Source organism: Marmota flaviventris, chromosome 19 (assembly GCF_047511675.1).
Source record: "Marmota flaviventris isolate mMarFla1 chromosome 19, mMarFla1.hap1, whole genome shotgun sequence".
In the NCBI taxonomy this organism is placed as follows: domain Eukaryota; kingdom Metazoa; phylum Chordata; class Mammalia; order Rodentia; family Sciuridae; genus Marmota; species Marmota flaviventris.
Genome location: NC_092516.1, coordinates 33543689 through 33564393, shown reverse-complemented (window position 1 = coordinate 33564393; position 20705 = coordinate 33543689). Strand labels below are relative to the sequence as shown.

The following is a 20705-nucleotide window of genomic DNA, read 5'->3' as shown; positions in this document are numbered from 1 at the left end:
GTACGTTTATTTATGTGGATCGTAACAGCTTTCTGAATTGGCAGCATAATCGCATAGTTTAATCCTCATATTATTTCCCCTTTTGCTTCATGTTTTTTTTAATATTAATTTTTTGTTGTTGTTAGACACAATGCCTTTATTTTATTTATTTATATGGGGTGCTGAGGTTTGAACCCAGGGCCTTGGACATGCCAGGCAAGCGCTGTACCGCTGAACCACAACCCCAGCCCATTGCTTCCATGTTTTTGCTTTATGTAGCAGTCTACATTTTTTTCTCAGCATCCTAATCTTGGTTTAGTGGGTGTGGTCTGTTTTCATCCTCCTTGGACAATTCAGAGTATGCAGGAAGGGTGGGAATTCCAGTGGCAGTAGGTCAAGCCAACCACTTGCTGCCCAGACTGGGGGAAAGGGGGTTTATACCTGTCTTCATGCATGTAAATAACACAAACTGGGGTCACTCACTGTAAAGCACCATACACAGAACAAGATTTGGAACCTCAGCATGTGAAAGCCTCCTGTAGTCCTTATTCCCAAGTGAAAATAAAATTGGCTAAGATGTCACCACCATTTTTTTGTGGTCAATTAGGATGACATCTTATTAAGGAGGGTACCTGAGCTGGAATCCAGGTCTGGGCTTCACCAGGGATTTTTGTTGTTTTGCCCTCTAGTGGTCAGATGTGGAATTTTCAGGGACCCTGAACACTTGCCTAGAATGGGCCCTCCCACCTATCTGAGTTAACCTTTACAATGTAAGTATACTTTATATTATTGGGGTTCAAACCCCTACTATACCACTTAGCTACATCCCCAGCCCTTTTTGTACTGGGGATAGGACCCAGGGGTGCTCAACCACTGAGCCACATCCCCAGGCCTCTTTATTTTTTTATTTAGAGACAGGGTCTCACTAAGTTGCTTACAGCCTAAATCGTAGACGCTAGCCTCAAACTTGCTATCCTCCTGCCTCAGCCTCCTGAGCTGCTGGGATTATGGGCATGCACCACAAGGCCCAGCTTCCCCCAGACCTTTTTTCTTTTAATATTTATTTTTTAGTTGTACACAATACCTTTATTTTGTTTATTTGTTTTTATGTGGTGCTAAGGATCAAACGCAGGTCCTCACACGTGCTAGGCGGGTGCTCTATCACTGAGCCACAACCCCAGCCCCCCCCCGCCCCCCAGACCTTTTTAAAGAAGTTTTTATTTTGAGACAGTATCTCACTAAGTTTCTGAGGCTGATCTCAAACTTGAGATCCTCCCGATTCAGCCTCCTTAGTCACTGGTATTACAGGTGTATATCACCTTGCCCAGCTACGGTGAGGAATCTTGCATAGGTTCTTTAGGTGTTTATCATGCAAGTTTGAAGTATTGCCTGCTTTTATACCTGCAAATTTAAAAGCAAGTTGCAACACAGCACTAATCGTTTTAAATGACAAAGCAAAGATAAATTTAAAAAAAATATATTTAGTTAGTTATTTAGTTAGTTATAGTTGGACACAATACCTTTATTTGATTTTTTGTTTGTTTATTTATTTATTTTTATGTGGTGCTGAGGATTGAACCCAGCACGTTGTAGTGCTCTACCGCTGAGCCACAATCCCACCCAAGGATAATTTTTTTTTAACATTTATTTATTTTTATTTTTTTTTAGTTATCGGCGGGCACAACATCTTTGTTTGTATGTGGTGCTGAGGATCGAACCCGGGCTGCACGCAAACCAGGCGAGCGCGCTACTGCTTGAGCCACATCCCCAGCCCAACCCAAGGATAATTTTTAATAAAACTATTAATCAGCTTTTTGTCACTGTTACCAAAATCCCTGACAAGCATAACTTAAAGGAGGAAATTTTTATTTCAGGCTCTCGATAACAGAGGTCTCAGCCCATGGTCTGCCACTCCATTATTCTGAGCCCCAGGTGAAACAGAATATCCTGGTGGTTGTGATGCTCAATTCATGGCAGCCAGGAAGCAGAGAGTGGGTGAGATGCCAGGGACAAAATATAAATCCCAGGGGCTGGGATTGTGGCTCAGAAGTAAAGCGCTCGCCTAGATGCATGAGGCACTGGCTTCCATCCTCAGCACCACAATAAAATAAAATAAAGATGTGTCCACCTATAACTAAAAGTAAATATTAAAAAAAAATATATATATATATATATATACACACACACACATACATACACACATACACACACACACACTCCAAAGGCAGGTCACCCCTAGTGACCCACTTCCTCCAGTCATGCCCCACCTACCTACAGTTAACACCAGTACAGCAATCCTTTCAAATGTTTAATTCATCAAGTGGATTAACCCACTGATCATGTAACAGCTCTCAATCTAATTGCTTCACCTGTGAACAGGGTTACATTGTCTTATGAGCTTTGGGTGGTACACTCATATTCAAGCCATAACAAATACTAAAATATACAGTGCAAATCTGTCCTACTTTCACCTCAGGCACTTAAAAGGTGTGAGTCTTTAGACTTCAGTTAACCAACACTATACTTGACTCTGCCAAAATACAATGAAAAGATAAAACCTGTTTACTCATCTGATAAAGTTTCTATGACAATAAATGGGTTTGTCATAGGAAATTGCTGTGTCCTGAAACTAAAAACGTGATTTATTTACTTCACAATCTGATAATTGAAGATCTCAGGATTTTAAAGAATTCTCAGAAAAACAACTACTCAAAATCCTGAACAATCACCTGGGGAAAACAGTAGGCAAGAGTAGAAAACACTAAATGCAAGGATGTTCATTTCATCTGAATCATAGAAGTTACCCGAATCAAGAAAATCAAGTCCCAAACGGGAAAATGGAGGGAATATGAATCAAAGATTTAAGATAAATTTCTCCAAGTTAATACAAATTCATGATGAAATGCCACGTCTCTTAGACTGCTTCCTGCAACGTGCAAATGGTGAAGTTAAACCTAAAAGAACAGAAAATAATATAAAAAGATCTTTATTTTTCCAAAAGTCATGAGACAAAACGATAGGATGTTATCCCTTGTTAAAGATGCTTGGTAGGGCCCAGCGGGGCGGCGCACACCTGTAATCCCAGCAGCTGGGGAGGCTGAGGCAGGAGGAGCACGAGCTCAAAGCCAGCCTCAGCAACTTAGCGAGACCCTGACTCAAAATGAAATATAAAGAGGGTTAATGTGGCTCAGTGGTTAAGTGCACCTGGTTTCGATCCCGGTACCAAAAAAAAAAAAAAAAAGGATGCCTGGTAAGTCCTTAAGTGCTGCCCAACTTCTCTATAAATGAAACATTTTCATCGATAAAAAAAGAGGTATGAGGGTCCTTTGCCTTCTCCGGAGCTATACTTTGATCTGGATTGTTCATTTTAGAAATAAGATTCCGTATTATTTTTAAAAAGTAAACATCCATCAGCTGTGTCGGCCAGCCTGCGCAGGCGCAGACTGCCGCAGGGCGGGGGGGGGGGGGGGGGGGGGGGGCGCGACGTGGGGGTTATTGCGCGTGCGCCTCGGGTCGGAGCGAGCTTGCGCAAGGCCTCGCCCTCGTGGGCGCCTGCGCGGAGTCGCGGGTCGGTTCGCCCGCGGAGTCCGGAAGGTTTGGAGCTGCTCGGTGCGCTGCTGGGCCTGCGCCATGCCGGGCATGGTGCTTTTCGGCCGGCGCTGGGCCATCGCCAGTGACGACTTGGTTTTCCCTGGGTTCTTCGAGCTGTTCCTGCGAGTGCTGTGGTAAGGGCGGCCGCTCTGCGGGCGACTGTACCGCGCCGAGGAGGAGCTGGGGGCGCGCTGTCCCTGGAGACAGTGACAAAAGTACCAGCCTGCTGACCGCAGAGGCCGGGACAGGGGAGGCGGTGTCGGGGTCAGGTGCGCGGCCAGGACGTCGGCGCTACAGGGCACGAGCAGCGCCCGGTTGCAACGCTGAGACCTGGCACACGGGAGCGGGGTCCTCGTTGCAGACCAAATACCATTGCCTGGAGCTCTCCTTCTCGAGCCAGGTGCACTTGCTTCATTCCCTAACTCCGCGTGGGAGAGCAAAACTCCTGCCCCTGCAAGACGAAAGTTGGAAAATAATGCCCTTTGTTGCATTCTTGAGCCGGTGGTGGCAGAAAGACTCCTCAAGTGTTGTCTTTCGGAGTGTGGAACCAATGGGAAGCGACACTGGTGCATGAAGTCAGTTCGCAAAGGGTGTGGGCAAGGAGTAATACCATCGTTCTCAAACAGTAGATTCTCAAGGAATTTGAAAACAAGAGTTATGAGCTACTTCCCAGGAACTTTCTAGTTTTCAGGGCCAGGTTTTCTGAAGTCATTTCCCTGTTATTTCTAGACATGAAGGCCTGATTTCGCAAAACTGAAGAAAGCAGTTATCTAGTCCAGTACCCCTTCCTCTTTCTTTTCTTTTTTCTTTTTTAATTCCTCCAGGTGGTCCCGGGACTCAAACCCAGGGCCTCAAATCCAGGGTCTCACACGAGCACTCTACCACTGAGGTCAATCCCCAGCCCCCAAGTTCTACTTCTTAAAGATCTGGGCTTGAATCTATGTAATAAGGCAATCTTGCCAAGTGTTGCGCAGCCTTCTGCTAAAATACCTCTAGGGATAGGTCAGGGTCATTATTACTTTGTGGTGTTCAGTGCTGTCTTTCATTGTTCTGCACTGAATTACAAAATTGTAGTCACAGGGCCACAGGACTTCTCCTTTCCTGTCTTATCTGTGCTTAGCATGAACATCTTTGCATTTCTGTTTAGTTCCTTCCCTCTTGGTTTTGAATTACACACTGCAGATTATAGTGTGCTTGTTGTTAAACCACCAATGTACAAATTCTCATTAGTAATTTAGCAAACATAATTTTTGGCTTACCAGTTGCATATTTCCACCAGCAGCTCACATTATATTTGCTTATTTGTGACTTTAAATGGATTATAGCATGCACAGAATAAGAACAATGGTATAAGCATGGAAAGTATAGAAAGCCATGCTCTTTCATTGGCTTGCTTGATCTTTTATTGATGAAAATTGTATTTCACAGTCAGCCTTGTTTTGAAAAATATTAACTTTCTTTACTTCTTTGAATCATGTTTTACAAAGCTGCTCCTTGGATTCCAATTCTGACCCTCCCTGTTTCTGGACAGGTGGATTGGCGTTCTGACCTTGTATGTCATGCACAGAAGGAAGCTAGACTGTGCTGGAGGAGTTCTTCTCAGCAGTTACTTGATCGTCCTCATGGTCCTTCTGGCGGTTGTTATATGTACTGTTTCGGCCATCGTGTGTGTCAGCATGAAAGGTAGTAGTTTCCTATTTGTTACCTATTCTTTTTTATTTAAATAACCTTATTGAAATGAAATTTGCATACTCTGCAACTCACCCATTTAAAGTGCACAAGAATTGTGCAACTATCACCACAATCAACCTCAGAATATTTTTATCATCTCCAAAAGATGTACCCATTAATAGTCACTTATTTCCCCCAAGTTCACCCAGCCTTGGGCATCCACTAGTCTACATTCTGTCTCCATAGATGTGCCTGTTCTGGACATCACAGAAGTAGAATTGTCCTTAATTGGCCTTTTGGTCTGGCTTCTTGGCATAATGTTTTCAAGGTTCATTCATGTTATTCACGTTCAGTACTCCATTCCTTCTTATGGCTGAATAAGGTTACATTGAAGGATAGACCACATTTTACTCACTCAACGGTTGGCGAACATTGGGTTTCCATTGGGGGCTACTACAGATAATGCTACTTTGAACATTTGCTTGCAGGTTTTTGTGTAGATGTGTCTTTTCATTTCTCTCAGATGTGTACCTAGGAGTGGAGTTGCTGGGTCAAGTAGTAACTCTAAGTTTAACCTTTTGGCATGACTTCTGCCAGACTTCTGAGTAGCTGCACCTTTTGCTTTCACATCAGTGTGTATAAGCATTCTAATTTCCTGTCCTCACTAACACATTATTATCAGACTTTCTGATTATAGGCATCCTAGTGAGCAGGAAATGGTATTTCATGGTTTTGATTTACATTTTTTGATGACTAATGGTGTTGACCATCCTTTCATGTGCTTACTGGCTATTTTTATATATCAGTTTTGGAAAATTGTCTACTCTAAAAATATATTATCCTTTATAAAGATTATGTTATTATTATATAAAGATTATCCTTTTATAAATTATTATTATATAAAGATTATCCTTTTTTTTTTTTTCTTTTGGATGCTGGGGATTGACCCCAGGCCCTTGCATGTGCTAAACTTATAGTCTACCAGTGAGATATGTCCAGTTGTGGATGGCCAACTGGAAGGACAGTTATACAGTGGGTGATAGAGTGCAGGTCCTGACAGTTAGGAATGACCAGCTGAAACAGGTGTTAGTAAAGTGTTTCATAAGAAAAAGATCTTAGGGCTCCAGATCACTAAGAAGCAGAGCATGCACTCATTTACGATGGGAATATATAGAAAACAGAGCTCTGTGTATTTCAATATTTAGTAAAACGGTGGATCTGTTGGGTCTGGATTGAAGAAGGTCCCCGTTTTGTGGTCTCTGTTGATCTCTAGTCTGAGTTTTATTGGTACAAATGCTGAAAGGAGGAACTGAATGTGTACAGCATGGCACTTCCCAGTGCAGTGACAGTGCAGTGACAATTCCCAGTCAAGGCCGATTTTCTGAAAGATAAAGTATTTGGACAGGTGTCATTTTAGACATAGCGTTTTCTAATTCATATGCCCTTTTTGTCAAGTCACATTCCATTTGAACCACTGAGTTTCTAACTATTATGGGAGGTTCAGATTTGGAACAGTTAAGTGTGAACTCCCTTTCCTCTTAAATGTTTTTCTACTGTTTTTGGTGGTATCAGGACACGTTTGCATTTCTGTGGTGGGTGCCCCTATTCACTCCTCCTAAATGCTCCCATGATGCCTGTACCGTCACACCCCTGGTCAGAGCCCAGGAATCCTCTGCAGGTCATACTGTAGTTGTGGGTTGCCTGCCCCACCACCTCCCCTAACCTAGCCTGGCTTTGTTTAGTCCATCCCCACCCCTCACATTCCAACAGTGTGAGAGAAGCTGGTGTAAGCCCGGCTCAGGGTGGTCTTCACATGTGGGTGATTGGTTCAGGAGTGGATGTGGGACCCAGTGTGGGCCACTGAAAGTCAGGAGCATGTGCTGGAAGTTTCTAGGGAAGTGCTTCCTTGCTTCTGTAGGAGAGATCATCATGGCTGTTCTGGGTGGTGCTGCTTCTCTACCCACACACTGAGGAGGCAGCCCAGTGAGAAGCCTGATTCCCATCTGCCTCTCAGGACCTGTCCTTTGAGTCTGCACAGGTTCTTCCTGCCTTTAAACCAGTTTGAGTTAGATTTTTCTGTTACTTGTTTCTAGAGGTATCCCAGATAAACTAAAAGCAATATCTTATAAGAACTTGCCAATTTAATATCCAATTTGTAGCCAGGTGTGGTAGCACAGGCCTATAATCCTTGTGGCTTGGGAAGCTTAGGCAGGATTATCACAAGTTTGAGGCCAGCCTCCTCAACTTAGGTTTCACTAAGTTGTGTAGGGCCTTGCTAAGTTGCTGAGGCTGGCTTTGAATTTGCAAGCCTCCTGCCTTAGCCTCCCAAGCTGCTGGTATTACAGACATGCACCACATGCCTGGCCGAAAATAAAAAAATTTTTAAAAGGGGCTGGGGATGTAGCTCAGTGGTAAAGTATCTCTGGGTTCAGTTTTCAGTACCAAAAAAATTTTTTTTAAATTACCAAATTATTACAAGTAATTAGTATTGAATGTCATTAAAAACATTATAGAAATTTCAGTGATGAATATCATAGAAAAGGCTTAAAAAAAAAAAAAAGGACAAATGGAAAAAGGCAATTGTAACACCTGAGACAAAGACAGAGACTCCTCAGTATATAAGGATTTCTACAGTGACTAGGAAGGGAACCCACAGGTAATAGAAACACAGGCAGACAGCATGAGCAGTAGAGAAAGCAAATTCAAACGTATAAAATATTTAGCCTCAATCACAAAATAAAATCCCTTAGAACCTTGCATGGTGATGCTGAGTAGAAATAGGCAGCTTTTTTTGTTTTCAGTGCTGGGGTGGAACTCAAGGCCTCAGCGTGCCAGGTGAGCCCTCTGCCATGAGCAACATCCTCAGCCCTCAGGCAGCTCATTTGTTGGTGAGAAGGTAAATTAGTTGAGTCCTTTGGGAGACCAATATGGCAATAAGAGTGTGTGTATCTATTTTTTTCCTATATATTTGACTTGTGCAAAGGTGCACTTGTAGGGATCGTCATTGAGATGCTGTTCCTAGAAATAAAACATCATATAATACTATGTGTATCCAAAGGTCACTGATTAGATGAACTGTACTTCATCCTTGTCATGGTCTGCTGTGCTCCTTTACATGAGAAAGTGATTCCTGGATTTGGATTTGTGGCAGGCCCCTTCCCTTGGACCTCTGATAGTGCCCAGCCCAGGGCAGACGAGCCCAGAACCACTGCTGACCTCTGCCCTTAGGCTGCTGGCACTGAAGCAGGTTGCACAATGGTGGGGGGAAAAAGAAAGAGAAAATAAGTTGTGAACAGTAAAGGGTGATTTCATGTGGGCTAAGGTACAAGACATTGTATGTTGTTTGCTGCTCTTTTCCACAGAATGTAATATGTGTTTGTTTATGTGCAGACTCTCCCTGAAGGAGACACAGCTACTGGCTTACTTCTAGGGAGGGGAACTGAGGACTGGGGTTCCGGGGTGGGAGGAATGCTTAAAATTTACTTTTATTATCATCATCATCACCATTATTTTGTGGACTAGGGGTGGATCCCTGGGCATTATGCTGCTAGACAAGTTTTCTACCACTGAGCTACACCTCAACCCTAAAATTGAGTTTTTATCAACTTGACCTATTTGAACTTTTTACTCTGTACTGATTCAGTGAGGTGTGTGTATTTGTGTGTGTGTGTGGGGGGGGGGGTTGTTGTTTGTTTGTCTTTACATATTTTAATTTCAGGTCTATTTTAAAATAATTAACACATTGGTAACTTTAATTCTTGGTACAAGGATAACTTCCATTGCCCCTTTTGTTTTATTAGTCAAGTCTTAGTAATTAATCTGTCATTTGAGCAGAAAGACAATATGTATTTAGCTTTACACTGATATTCTCTGAAATATCACACGTTGTAGAGGGAGTATTTGGAGCAAAATAATTGAGTCATCCTTATCCAAGAGACTGATCCTCTTTTTCTTGGTTGTAAATACATAGCTTTGTTGGGAGCAATCACTGTTATTGTAGTTATTTTTTTTTTCTTCAGTGGCACTGGCAGTTGAATACAGGGACCCTACCACTGAGCTATGTTCCCGGCCCTTTTTTAATTCTTTATTTTGAGACAGGTCTCACTAAGTTACTGAGGCTGGCCTTGAACTTGGGATCCTCTTGCCTCAGCCTCTTGGGTGGCTGAGATTGCAGGTGTGTGCCACCACGCCTTGTTGGTTTATCTTTTTATTGCTGAGCAGTATTGCAAGGTGTGGATGTACTAGTTTAACTTCATGTCTACTATAAGAGGCTTTGGTTAGGGCTGGGCTGTGGCTCAGTGGTAGAGCACTTGCCTAGCATGTAGTGAGGCACTGGGTTCAGTTCTCAGCACCACATATAAATAAGTAAAAGAAAGGTCCATTACAACTGAGAAAAATATTTTTTAAAAAAGAGAGTGAGACTGGGAAGACTCTATCTTTATTTGCACATTCACTTTCCTCTCAGGCAGGTGTAACTATGGAAAGGCACCTTCAGTGTCTCATGTCTTTTCTGGAACCTTGATCTGAAGCACTCCATTTTGCTTCCTCGTCTATGTGTGTATTTCTTTAATGCAGCATTTGTAGCTGTTGTCACTGTTGGTGTTTCAGATAGCGTTGGGATGTAAGGTGTTAAGACATGTTCTTGTTGAGGGTCCCAGCTCCCCTGGAGGCAGTGTCAGGGTACTGTTTTCTGTTTCTCTAGGAGGGTCAGTTATGTGGAACTGTTTTTACAGATCTGCTCCTTTATCTGTCCCTCAGAGAGAGAGAACTATTAGAAACAATTATTTTATAAAATTTGTCTTTGTGCCACAAATGAGTCCAGAGATTGCCTAATATTTTTAAGCGAGACTCTAATTCTAACAGAGGATAATTTTTGAAATTTAAAGACTATTTCTTTACCATGTCATTCTTTAGATCTTAGATCTAAGATTTTTTTCAATATTGTTTTTGTTTTAATCATTTGGTATTTTTATGTTACTTAGATAAGTGTATCCCCACTTTTTCCCAAAAGGAGTTGATGTTTTACATCAAGAATTTAAACACAAAGTGGTAGAGCACTTGCCTAGCATGTGTGCACAGATGTGTGCCCCATTAGCTGTACTTAAGTGGAAGGGAAGCTCTTCTCTGAGGAGGGAAGTGAGCCGTTGGTTATTTTCTGTATTTCGGGAACCTCTACTGAAGACCTCTACTGATACTTGGATTTGTTTTACAAATACAATAAAAATGTCATGTCTCAATATCAGCCCTCCTCAAGGGGTCCCACACATCAGACTTTTTACTTCCGGGAACAGGGGTATAGTTCAGTGGTAGAGCTCCTGCTCAGCATGGGAAAGACCTTGGCTTCCATCTTTAGCACTAACAAAAAAGAGTAGATCACTTCCCCAAAGTGAGGACCACAAGTCAAAGAACCCCCGTCCCCCGTCTTACATACCCAGATTATATTTCAGAAAGTACTTCTTACTCCATCTGAGTCTGTTTCCTCATCTGTAAAATGGTATAATGACTGAATCACAGTTCATGAAGATTAAAGAATAACAGACATACAGGGTTTAGAATGGTGCTTTGGACAGCACAATTTTCTGTGAGTGTGGAGTTTGTTTTTCTGACTATCAGAACCTGGGCAATGCACCAGGGAAGCACACCTGTAATCCTTGAGAATTTCAAGTTTGAGGTCAGCCTCAGCAACTTAGTGAGGCCCTAAGTAACTTAGCAAGACCCTGTCTCAAAAAATAAAAAGTGCTGGGGAGGTAGCTCAGTGGTAAAGCACCTCTGGGATCAATCCCCTGGACCAAATTAAAGCAAAACATAAAAAGAACCTGAAGGACTGTATCCTGCTGGTCTGGGACAGCCCTATGGCGTGCCTGTTGCCCCAGCCTGATTATTAACAGTGTCCCCTTTTGCTCTCAGAATTCTCTCCATTTAGGCAGTGATTATGTGTTCACCCCAGTTAGAGCTTTAACCCCCATTGAAGCTGAGAAATGAATCAGGCTTTTTGTTGTGAGTCAGGCTTCACCTTGTCAGCTGCTCTCCGGTGAAGGCAATGCTTACCAAGACGGGTGTGGGTGTGCACAGATGTGTGCCCCCTTAGCTGTACTTATGTGGAAGGGAAGCTCTTCTCTGAAGAGGTAAGTGAGCCGTTGGTTATTTTCTATATTTCAGGAACCATTTGTAACCCTGGACCACGGAAGTCGATGTCTAAGCTGCTGTACATCCGCTTAGCGCTCTTTTTGCCGGAGATGGTCTGGGCTTCTCTGGGGGCCGCCTGGGTAACAGAGGGCGTCCAGTGTGACAGGACTGTTGTGAATGGCATCGTAGCAACTGTCGTTGTCAGGTGAGGCCTTCTGTCTTCTCTTTTAGTTTTTTCCTCATCACAGATGCTTTTGGGAGGCAGGTGAACAAGTCTTTCTGAGAAACAGGACAGGTAGCCCAGTGTCCAGTGGCTTCCTAGCAGAATTAGAATCAGATTGAGTGACTCATGGAAACTTAAGAGACACTGGTTTGTACATGAGAAATAATTCGTTTTCCCTTATATATTTGTTGATGTTTTATTTCTTACAGGTTCTCATTTTTCTGCATTCCCTCTCTTCTAAAAAGGAAGACTATAGATGACCAAAACTAAAAGTAGGATGAGAAAAAATAGAGTGACAGGAATGGCATCAGGGAATAATACTGTAGTAATGTTTAAAATATGGTTTCAAATATTCTAAGCTAAAAATTGAGAGATGATCTAATTCCATCTCCTCCTGTTCTGAGTAATGGGTTCCTGCTGTTGCTGCCTTTCCTCAGCCATACCACCAGGGGGCAGCAGAGTTTCCTCACTGATATGCATCTTCCCAGCAGCACAGTCCATGAACTCTGGGGCGCCTGCGCTCGGTGGGGCAACCTAGAAATATGTAAACACATGAACAAAGGAACTATGGGGTAGCGCACTATATGGAAATTCTTTTGATAAAGGTAGTGCTGTGAAGAGCTAGTTCCAGCTGCTTCTGTGTTCATACTGCAGCTCTGCCCACCAAATAGTTCTGTTTCCTTTGTTTCTTTATTTTTACTACTCTAATCTTTATGGGGCCTGGGTTAGCAGTGAGGAACTTTCTTGAAGAACTGAGTTGCTCGCCTCAGTCAGGATCTGGAAAATCCACATCCTCCTCAGGAAGGAGCACCTCTGTAGAGATGCAGGGGCTGAGCCATCTGGAGGTGGGGCCCACCGTCACTGAGCCTTTTCCACTCTCTGTTTTGCAGTTGGATCATCATCGCCGCCACGGTGGTCACCATTATCATTGTCTTTGACCCACTGGGGGGGAAAATGGCCCCATATTCCTCGGCTGGTCCCAGTCACCTGGATAGTAATGATTCAAGCCAGTTACTTAATGGCCTCAAGACAGCAGCTACAAGCGTGTGGGAAACCAGAATCAAGTTCTTGTGCTGTTGCATTGGGAAAGACGACCATACTCGAGTTGCTTTTTCGAGTACGGCAGAGCTTTTCTCAACCTACTTTTCAGTAAGCTGAAGGGATATGGTTTGGTCTCTTTCTTCTGTTTCAGTAAATGCTTCTCTGTGAAGATGAGCGCACTGCATCTTGAGCTGAGCCCCCTAGTCTTCCAAAGTGGCATTTGAGAACCTGGAACCTTTGGGCATGGGGCTGGGGGCAGACACTGTGTCTGGGATGAATGCTCTGGGGAGCCATTAACTGCAGGGGCCAGGCTTTCTCAGACCCTATCTCGCTGGTCAGGTGCGTCCTGTCATTGACACCTGTTCATTGCATTGTTGAGGGTTTTTTCCCAATACTGCAGATGGAACCCAGGGCCTCACACACACTAGGAAAGTGCTCTACCACTGAGCCATATCCCCAGCCCTCTTTATTTTATGTTTGAGGCAGGGTGTCACTAAGTTGCCAAGTCTATCCTCGAACTTTTGATCCTTCTGCCTCGGCTTCCTGAATAGCTGTGATTACAGGTGTGTTTCACTGTGCCCAGTTTATACTGTCAAGATCTTGAATTCATTTTTAAGGAACTAAATAAGGAAGCTGTACATTTCGAGAATGATTTTCTAGTTGTCGTCTTATACATCCTCTGTCCAGCTGACTCAGTGGATACCTACCTGCATAGGCAGAGTCATGCATCCAGGGTAATACCTGTGATTTCTTACCACTTCATACCATGATAGAAATGATAGACTACTCTACTTTTGAAAGAAAGCTTGAAGTGTTGCGGTACAAAAGAATGTCATTCTAGAGCCTTCTACTGATTTGAAAATATTTGTTTTTCTTTCGTATTTGGTGTGTGATTTTGTCTTTTCATGTAATGTTCTCTGATAAACTGCTGTTATTTTCTGTATTGAGACCAAGTAAGGAGGAAAAGTGTCGACATCCTCCATACCTTCCTGTCTCTCTCTCTCGCTTCTCAGTGGTACCCGACTTTGTACTGTTCAGGGCTGGCCCCAGAGCCTGACACCAGGCCACAGCAGCCTCAAGGGGATTAGAGAAGGGTGTTCCCCTGAATCTTGAAGGAGTGCTTCAACCAATATCTAAAGATATTTAGAAGGAGGAAGAAGAGAAGCTGGATATTCTCAGGATTTCTTATTCTTCATCATAGGCAGAACTGATGACCCAGAGGCCCAGTGACCAGTACATGGTCCTTTCTTGTGTGCTAGAAGTGCCTGCTGTTGGTAGAGGACTTCTGCTCCTCCATATCTGTCCTGAAGAAAAAGGGTAAGGGTTAAGGTCAGACTCCAGAGGACAGCTCTGTTGCTTTTCTTGTTTGGGGTTTCTTTTACTGTATGCTGCACCCAGTAAGCATACATTCAGCCTCGTAAATCTCTGCTGTAGACTGTGTTTTAACAAAACTTTCACAGCGGGGCTGGGGTTGTGGCTCAGTGGTAGAGCACTTGCCTCGCATGCATGAGGCACTAGGATTGATCCTCAGCACCACATTAAAATAAATACATAAAATAAAGATATTGTGTCCATTTACAACTAAAAAAATACTTTTTAAAAAAACTTTCACACCAACTTGAAATGATGGTATAAACTTGGGTTCAAATTGTGCATTACTAAAATGGTGGAGGATTTACCCATTTACTCCTCGACTTTATAAAAGATTTAAAATAGACTAGAAATAGTTAAGTCACTTGAAGTGGAAGTTTTAAAACGATTAATCGTAGGTTTGTCTGAGAACAAGATATGAAAAAATATTAAACTCACATATATAGAGAGTCCTACAAGGAAATTGCTTCTTCAGTGACTTGTACATGTCATTATATCTATGTGTGTCCACATGTGCCTGTGAACGGTGTAAAATGAATTTTAAGGAGTTACTGGGTAGTTCCTGCTGGGTTTTAATGACAGGCCATTTTGATTTCTTTCCCAGGACACAGATCTGGTGCCCAGCGACATCGCGGCGGGTCTCGCCCTTCTCCACCAGCAACAGGACAATGTGAGCAACAGCCAGGAGCCTAGTGAGGTGATCAGCCACTCCCCAGGGGACTCCCAGGTAACCCTGAATTTCTGTTGGATTGACAGTTTTGACATTCACACCTCTGTGTTGATCTTCAAAGATACACAATTAGCCACAAGCAATTTCAATAGCAGTTGAATCCAGTTTGTGGCTTCTGCTTGTACTTTATCACCTGTCTGTGAGGCAGCTCCTCATCTGGAGTCCAGGAGGTGGGAGCCCATTCTCAGCCAATTTACCATCCATCATGTTTTCAAGGCCCTCTGTTTTAGGAAATTCACTGTTGGATTCTGTGTACCAGAAAAATTCCTTCTAGGGTGGGACTTGAGCCTGGTTCCTACCTCCTGGGGTGTGCTTGCTTTCTTCTCTGAGGGGCAGAAATAGTTCATATTTGCTTTATGGTGGTTTTCTGCCATAGATTTTTTTAATTTTTTTTTTTTTTAGTTTTGATAGACCTTCATTTATTTATATGTGGTGCTGAGAATCAAACCCAGTGCCTCACACATGCCAGGCAAGTGCGCTACTGCTGAGCCCTAGCCCCATCTGCCATAGTTTTTTATGCTTTCAAAAGTGAAAACTGCAAACAGACTACTTGTGTTTCCCTGCTCCTTGCTGAAACACCCATTTCTTGGCAGTACCTCTTGCAGTGAGAACCTTGCTAATGTCTCCAGGCAGGAGTCAGAAGAATCCTCGGTCTTTTTGATGTTAGCTCCCTCCGTACTCCCTGCGTTTTTGGGTCCATCTAATCTGTATTTAAGGATTGATTTTCCCTGCAGACGTTCTCTGAGAGTTCTGGTCAGTGAGGAAAGAGCGGGAAGAATCAGGAATTAGAGTTCTCAGTTTTAAGATCTTAGTGTGTTCATCCTCCCTGTAATGAGTTCCTCTAAATGAAAGCTTTTTTTTTTCCCTTCTCTTACAGGAAGCTGATTTGGATGTAGAATTAGAAAATTGCCATCATTATATGCAGTTTGCAGCAGCTGCCTATGGGTGGCCTCTCTACATTTATAGAAACCCGTTTACAGGACTGTGCAAGATTGGAGGTGACTGGTAGGTTGGCTTGCGGTGAGGCTTCCATGTCCACATTTGTCCTTTTAAAAAAAAAAAAAAGTTTTATTTTGAAATCAGAAGTTTTCAAGTTGAGCATGGTGGCACACACCTTAGAATCTCAGCCACTCAGGAGGCTGTGGTAGGATTGAGTTCAAGGCCAGCCTAGGCAACTTAACATAGACCTTGTCTCAAAGTAAAAAGGGGAGGGCTGGGGATATATCTTTGTGGCAGAGCATCCCTGGTGGGTTTGATCTCTGGTATTGAAGGAAAAAAAAAAGCAACAAAGGTGACCAAAGACATCCCTCAGTCCTTTATCTGGAGCCACCAGTTCCGACTCATCCCATGTGTACTCTGTCAGCCTCTCTCCATGGGCATATTTCTTTTTCCCTGAACCGTTCAAGATTTACTTATTACTCCATGCTTTTTTATTACTTCAGCCTGAATTTTCTCAGGACATTCTTTTACAGACCTCTAATAAAATTGAAGAAGTTTATCTCTGATTATTAACTAATTTGCAATCGGTAATATCCCTCTTCATGATTTTTCCTCCACTGGGGATGGTACTTTTCACTGTGGTTGTCACAGCTCCCTTTTTTGTTTGCATGCTGGGTACAGAACCCAGCCCTCGTGCATGGAAGGCGAGTGCTGTGCCACTGCACACCATCTGCAGCTCCGGCTCTTCTGCATAGTCTCCCTCAGCTCGGAACCGCTCCTCCGTCATTCTCTTGTCTTCCAAATTTTGACAGTTTGTAGAAGGGTCCTCTGTTTGTGTTTGTCTGATGGTTTCCTTGCGGTAGATCGGGTTTTGGACTTTGGGCAGGGATGCTGTGCTTTGTGTCCTTCCTGATGCATCCTGTTAGGAGCGCATGAGGCCAGTTGCCCCACTCCTGGCGCAGTTGTCACTGATCGCTTGGCTCAGGTGCTGATGGCAGTTTCTGCCACAGACAGTGGTGCTTTCCTTCCATTTGAAACAAGAAGTCTCCTTTAATGAGACAGTTGAGACCATTTAAATATTTAGTTCCTCTCCAAACTTCCACCTAGTATCTTTGGCATTCATTGATTTTTGTGTGCATCAGTAATTTCTAGAATAATTACAAAATTATGATTTTTTTCACCATTTCTTCTGCATTAGTTGTCATTCTGCTATAAAGAAGAATTTTTCCTTCTTTATTACGTATTATTAATATTTACATATAGATTTTGACTTTACTCTGTGGATTAAGATTCATTGCTAATCATTTTCTAATACATATATTGTTTATTTGGTGCTCAAAGTGTCCCAGACACCTAGGTCCTGTAGACTCTCCTGTGTCCTTTTGATATGTCCCCATCACTTTGTGAGCACTTCCTAAATTTCTGACGTAAGATACTCATCTTCTTTTTCCCTGGAATGGTTTCTGCGGGGCTCCCCTTGCTCTCAGTGTGGGCAGTTGTATTTAGAAACCAAGATCTAAGTGTGTCTATCCCTCCTGGGTGTCATTGCTTCTGGGCTTTTCAGTGGACAGAGTTGGGGGAAAATAGCAATTTCATGCAGTTCAGCCCGATGTGTCTGTTAAATTGTGAATTTAGCTGAGCAGGGTGGCTGGCACATAGCTGTAATCCCAGTGATTAAGGTGACTAAGGAAGGAGAATCCCAGTTCAAAGCCAGTCTCGGCAACTTAGCAAGACTCTGTCTCAAAATAAAAAAATAAAAAGAACTGGGGGTGTGGCTCAGTGGTAGAGTGCCCCTGGGTTAGTCCCCAGTACTGCAAAATTAGTGGGTGAATGAGTGCGTGCATGCCGTTCTCTGTTAGCCAGGATGTCCTGGAAATTGTCAGCTTTAGTTCTTTTTTCCTGGGAAAATATGACCGTATCAGACTCCTGGTAAGGGTTCAGGTTGGCACAGTAACCTCTTTGCCCTCTTTTTAGTTGCAGAAGCAGAACAACAGAATATGACTTGGTTGGAGGTGATCAGCTCAACTGCCATTTCAGCTCCATCCTGCAAACGACGAGGCTACAATACAGAGACTTCATTCACATAAGCTTTCATGACAAGGTGCAGTATCAAACAGGGGCTCTTAACTAATTTTGCATCCTAGAGTCCTTTGAGATTCCAATGGGAATTAGGAATTGTCCTTTATATAATTCAGAGACACACACTCACCCCAAATCTTGTGTACTATTTCAGGAGTTCACAGACACCCCCCCCCCCCACCCCCGAATCCCACACAGGTCCATGGATCCAGGTTTAAAACCCAGGTTTAACACAAGGTAGAACAACCAGGGTTCATCAGAGATACCATGCTGTCTCACCTGACTCCAGTAGGTGACAGGATAGTGCAGCCTGAGAATCTGGTGGCTAGCACCTGTGGTCCTGGCCTCCAGGGCTGGCCTGTAGCTGCTCAGCACAAGACTGAATTTATCCATCGAATGAACAATCAGTGGTGCCGGGACCCAGATGAGGGAGGTGAAGTGAGCCTTGAACCCACCAGGGAGCTGCACAGTAGATTTGACCTAGTGGCAGGGGTGAGAGAGGCTAAGAAAGAAAACCGCTGGTCATGACAGTTGAGTGTTTAATGAAGGCCTTTGGTGTATAGTGTCAAGTGGAGCCCTGGCTGGTGAGGACGAGGTGGATGTGTTTCCTCTAGGTTTCTTGTGGCAATTGCAAGGGATGCAGACATGTTCTAACTTTGTATTGTTAGCTGCATGTTTCCATTATGTAGGCCTCACACTGTTTCTCATCCTTCAGGTGTATGAGCTGCCCTTCTTGGTGGCGCTGGATCACAGGAAGGAGGCTGTCGTGGTCGCTGTGAGAGGGACCATGTCTCTCCAGGTAACACTGGACCCTGACAAATTAGACGGGGGGGGGTGGGGACTGTGCTGGGAGCAGGGAGTACAGATCAGCTAGGCACCCGCGCTCAAAATGAAGGAAACATTGTTAGGCAACAGCAAAACCACAGGGAAACGCCCCGACAGAAAATGCGGAAGCAAATCCAGAATTGTGAAATGCTCCCTTTTCAAAACACTGTGGGATTGTTGGGAGCAGAGATGCCAGCAGGTTCGTCCCCATCTAGGGGGGCTCTGAGAGGAGCACCTGTTTAGTTCCCCATCTGAAACTTGCCTGGATATGTGGCCAAGGCCCCAAACCCAAGGGACCGTCCCCTCAAATCTGTGCCCATAGCCAGAGAGGACTAGCTGAGTCTTGCTGTTGAAAGTCACATGATGCTTCCCAAGTTCCTCTTCCGGTTCCTCACTGGCCCAGTCCTCTTGCCAGTCCCCAGGCAGCTGTAGGCCCCCTTGGTCTCCCCCTGCCCAGCGGCCCCTCCCGTGTTCCCCATCCCAGAGCAGCGTTTCTTCCCTCTCCGCGTGCTTTCCAGTTCCTTCTTGACTGCTCCTCTCTCTCACTTCCTCATACTTATCTGCTGACCCATAAAATGTACTGAGACTCCACAGCTTGTGCCCTCAGCCCTCTTCTGCTGTGGACCAACTCTGGGGTGCCCGCACCTGGTTCCCAGCACCCCATACTTGCACCTTCGAGGCCATCTGGGTCTCCCAGGACCCTCCCCCCTCCCAGGCCTGAGCTTCCTCAGGACTTCCTGTTTATGTCCATTCTGCCAGCAACCCCAGTTGCTCCTGAAGAAACAGTGGAGTTGTCCTTGCTTTCTCTGGTCACTGCCCAGTCCATTCTGTGTGAAGTTCTAGCCCAGACCTCTGGCCATGTCTTCCGTTCCCAGCACCATGGCCCTCATTCTGTCCAGGCCTCTTCTTACAGTGGAAAGGTCCCATCTCCATCCCTGTCTCGGCTCTCATCTTCCCAGTGTGTCCTTTCCCATCCTTTTCAAAAACTGCCCATGCTTCCTGCTGCTTTTAGTATGAAGCCCATGCAAATCACCTGAGGGGCTTTGTACAGTGTAGGTGTGGAGCCTCATCCCAGCAAGCAGCCAGAGTTTAGCTCTTGACTGTGGGCCTCAGGACAGGAGCAGTGCTTTGTTCAAAACCCTGATACAGCTGGGCATGGTGGCACCTGCCTATAATCCCAGCAGCTCAGGAGGCTGAGGCAGGAGGATCGCAAATTCAAAGCCAGCCTCAGCAACATGGAGTTACTAAGCATCTCAGTGAGACCCTGTCTCTAAATAAAATATAAAATAGGGCTGGGGATGTGGCTCAGTGGCTCAGTGGCTGAGTGCCCCTGAGTTCAATTTCTGGTACCAAAAAAATAAGATAAAAAAAAACAAACCTGGTACAGGCTCTGTGCTCTGAGGGTCTGTGGACTCTGTACAGTCTGTTGGGTATAGGATGACTTGGATATACCCACAGTCCCTTCAGGTACATGCTTGTTCCAAGCTGCTGCCCTCAAGGCCTCAGGGCCTGCCTGACTCGTGGGCATTTCTGCTGAGGTCAAGCATCCCAGGGTCCCTTCTAAGCAATCTGACCAGGAGCCTGCCACCCACTATCCCTCAGAGGACATGAGTGCACGCCACAGGCTGACACTTCTCCTGTCTGTGCCTTTTTTATAGGACATCCTCACCGATCTGTCTGCAGAGAGCGAGAGCCTCCACCTGGAGGCCGAGGTGCAGGACTGTGTGGCACACAAGGTACAGTGGGGTCGCAGGTTCTGTCAGCGCTAATGGAGTGATAGTCACCACATGCCAGCTGCCGCGCACAGCAAGTGCTAGTTCTTACTGTTGCGGTCCCCGCACCAGACCTACAGGCGGCGTGTGTATATGTGTTTTAGAAACTGGGTCAAAGAGGCGGAGTAACTTACTGAAGCCACATAGTTATTGGAGTGTCAGACTGGGCGTGTGAGCCAGAAACGCTGTGGCTTTCCTTCCCTCTTAATTAAAGTCCACTGTCACGGTGACAAAGCTCTTGTGCAATACAGAGCAGCAGAGAAAGCTCCTGCCACAGAGGCAGGGACGCCTTGGCAGTGCCGCACACCATCTCACAAGTTCTCTGTGGATGTGTCAGGAGCCAGGGCCTCCGTTTCTC

General features: G+C 44.5%; 1 protein-coding gene, 1 long non-coding RNA gene and 1 other non-coding gene across 3 annotated transcripts in view; 2 read left to right on the top strand and 1 right to left on the bottom strand.

Moving 5' to 3' along the window:
* The first annotated feature begins 3527 nt into the window (after positions 1-3527).
* Daglb (diacylglycerol lipase beta) overlaps positions 3528-20705 on the top strand; it is a 28761-nt gene continuing 11583 nt past the window's right edge. The window contains exons 1-9 of the mRNA XM_071605643.1: positions 3528-3704; positions 5102-5253; positions 11401-11572; positions 12481-12739; positions 14607-14729; positions 15610-15737; positions 17646-17772; positions 18466-18549; positions 20234-20311. Coding sequence (XP_071461744.1) covers positions 3610-3704; positions 5102-5253; positions 11401-11572; positions 12481-12739; positions 14607-14729; positions 15610-15737; positions 17646-17772; positions 18466-18549; positions 20234-20311 — 1218 coding nt within the window. The 5' untranslated portion in view covers positions 3528-3609. The remainder of the gene's footprint in view (positions 3705-5101; positions 5254-11400; positions 11573-12480; positions 12740-14606; positions 14730-15609; positions 15738-17645; positions 17773-18465; positions 18550-20233; positions 20312-20705) is intronic.
* LOC139702940 (uncharacterized) lies at positions 6504-11405 on the bottom strand. The gene is made up of 2 exons (XR_011705508.1): positions 10673-11405; positions 6504-6622 (listed from the first exon to the last, which is right to left on the bottom strand). It is a non-coding gene; the product is annotated as an uncharacterized lncRNA (long non-coding RNA).
* Positions 8370-8499, top strand: LOC114078708 (small nucleolar RNA SNORA42/SNORA80 family). Its single transcript, XR_003580387.2, has one exon. It is a non-coding gene; the product is annotated as a small nucleolar RNA SNORA42/SNORA80 family (small nucleolar RNA).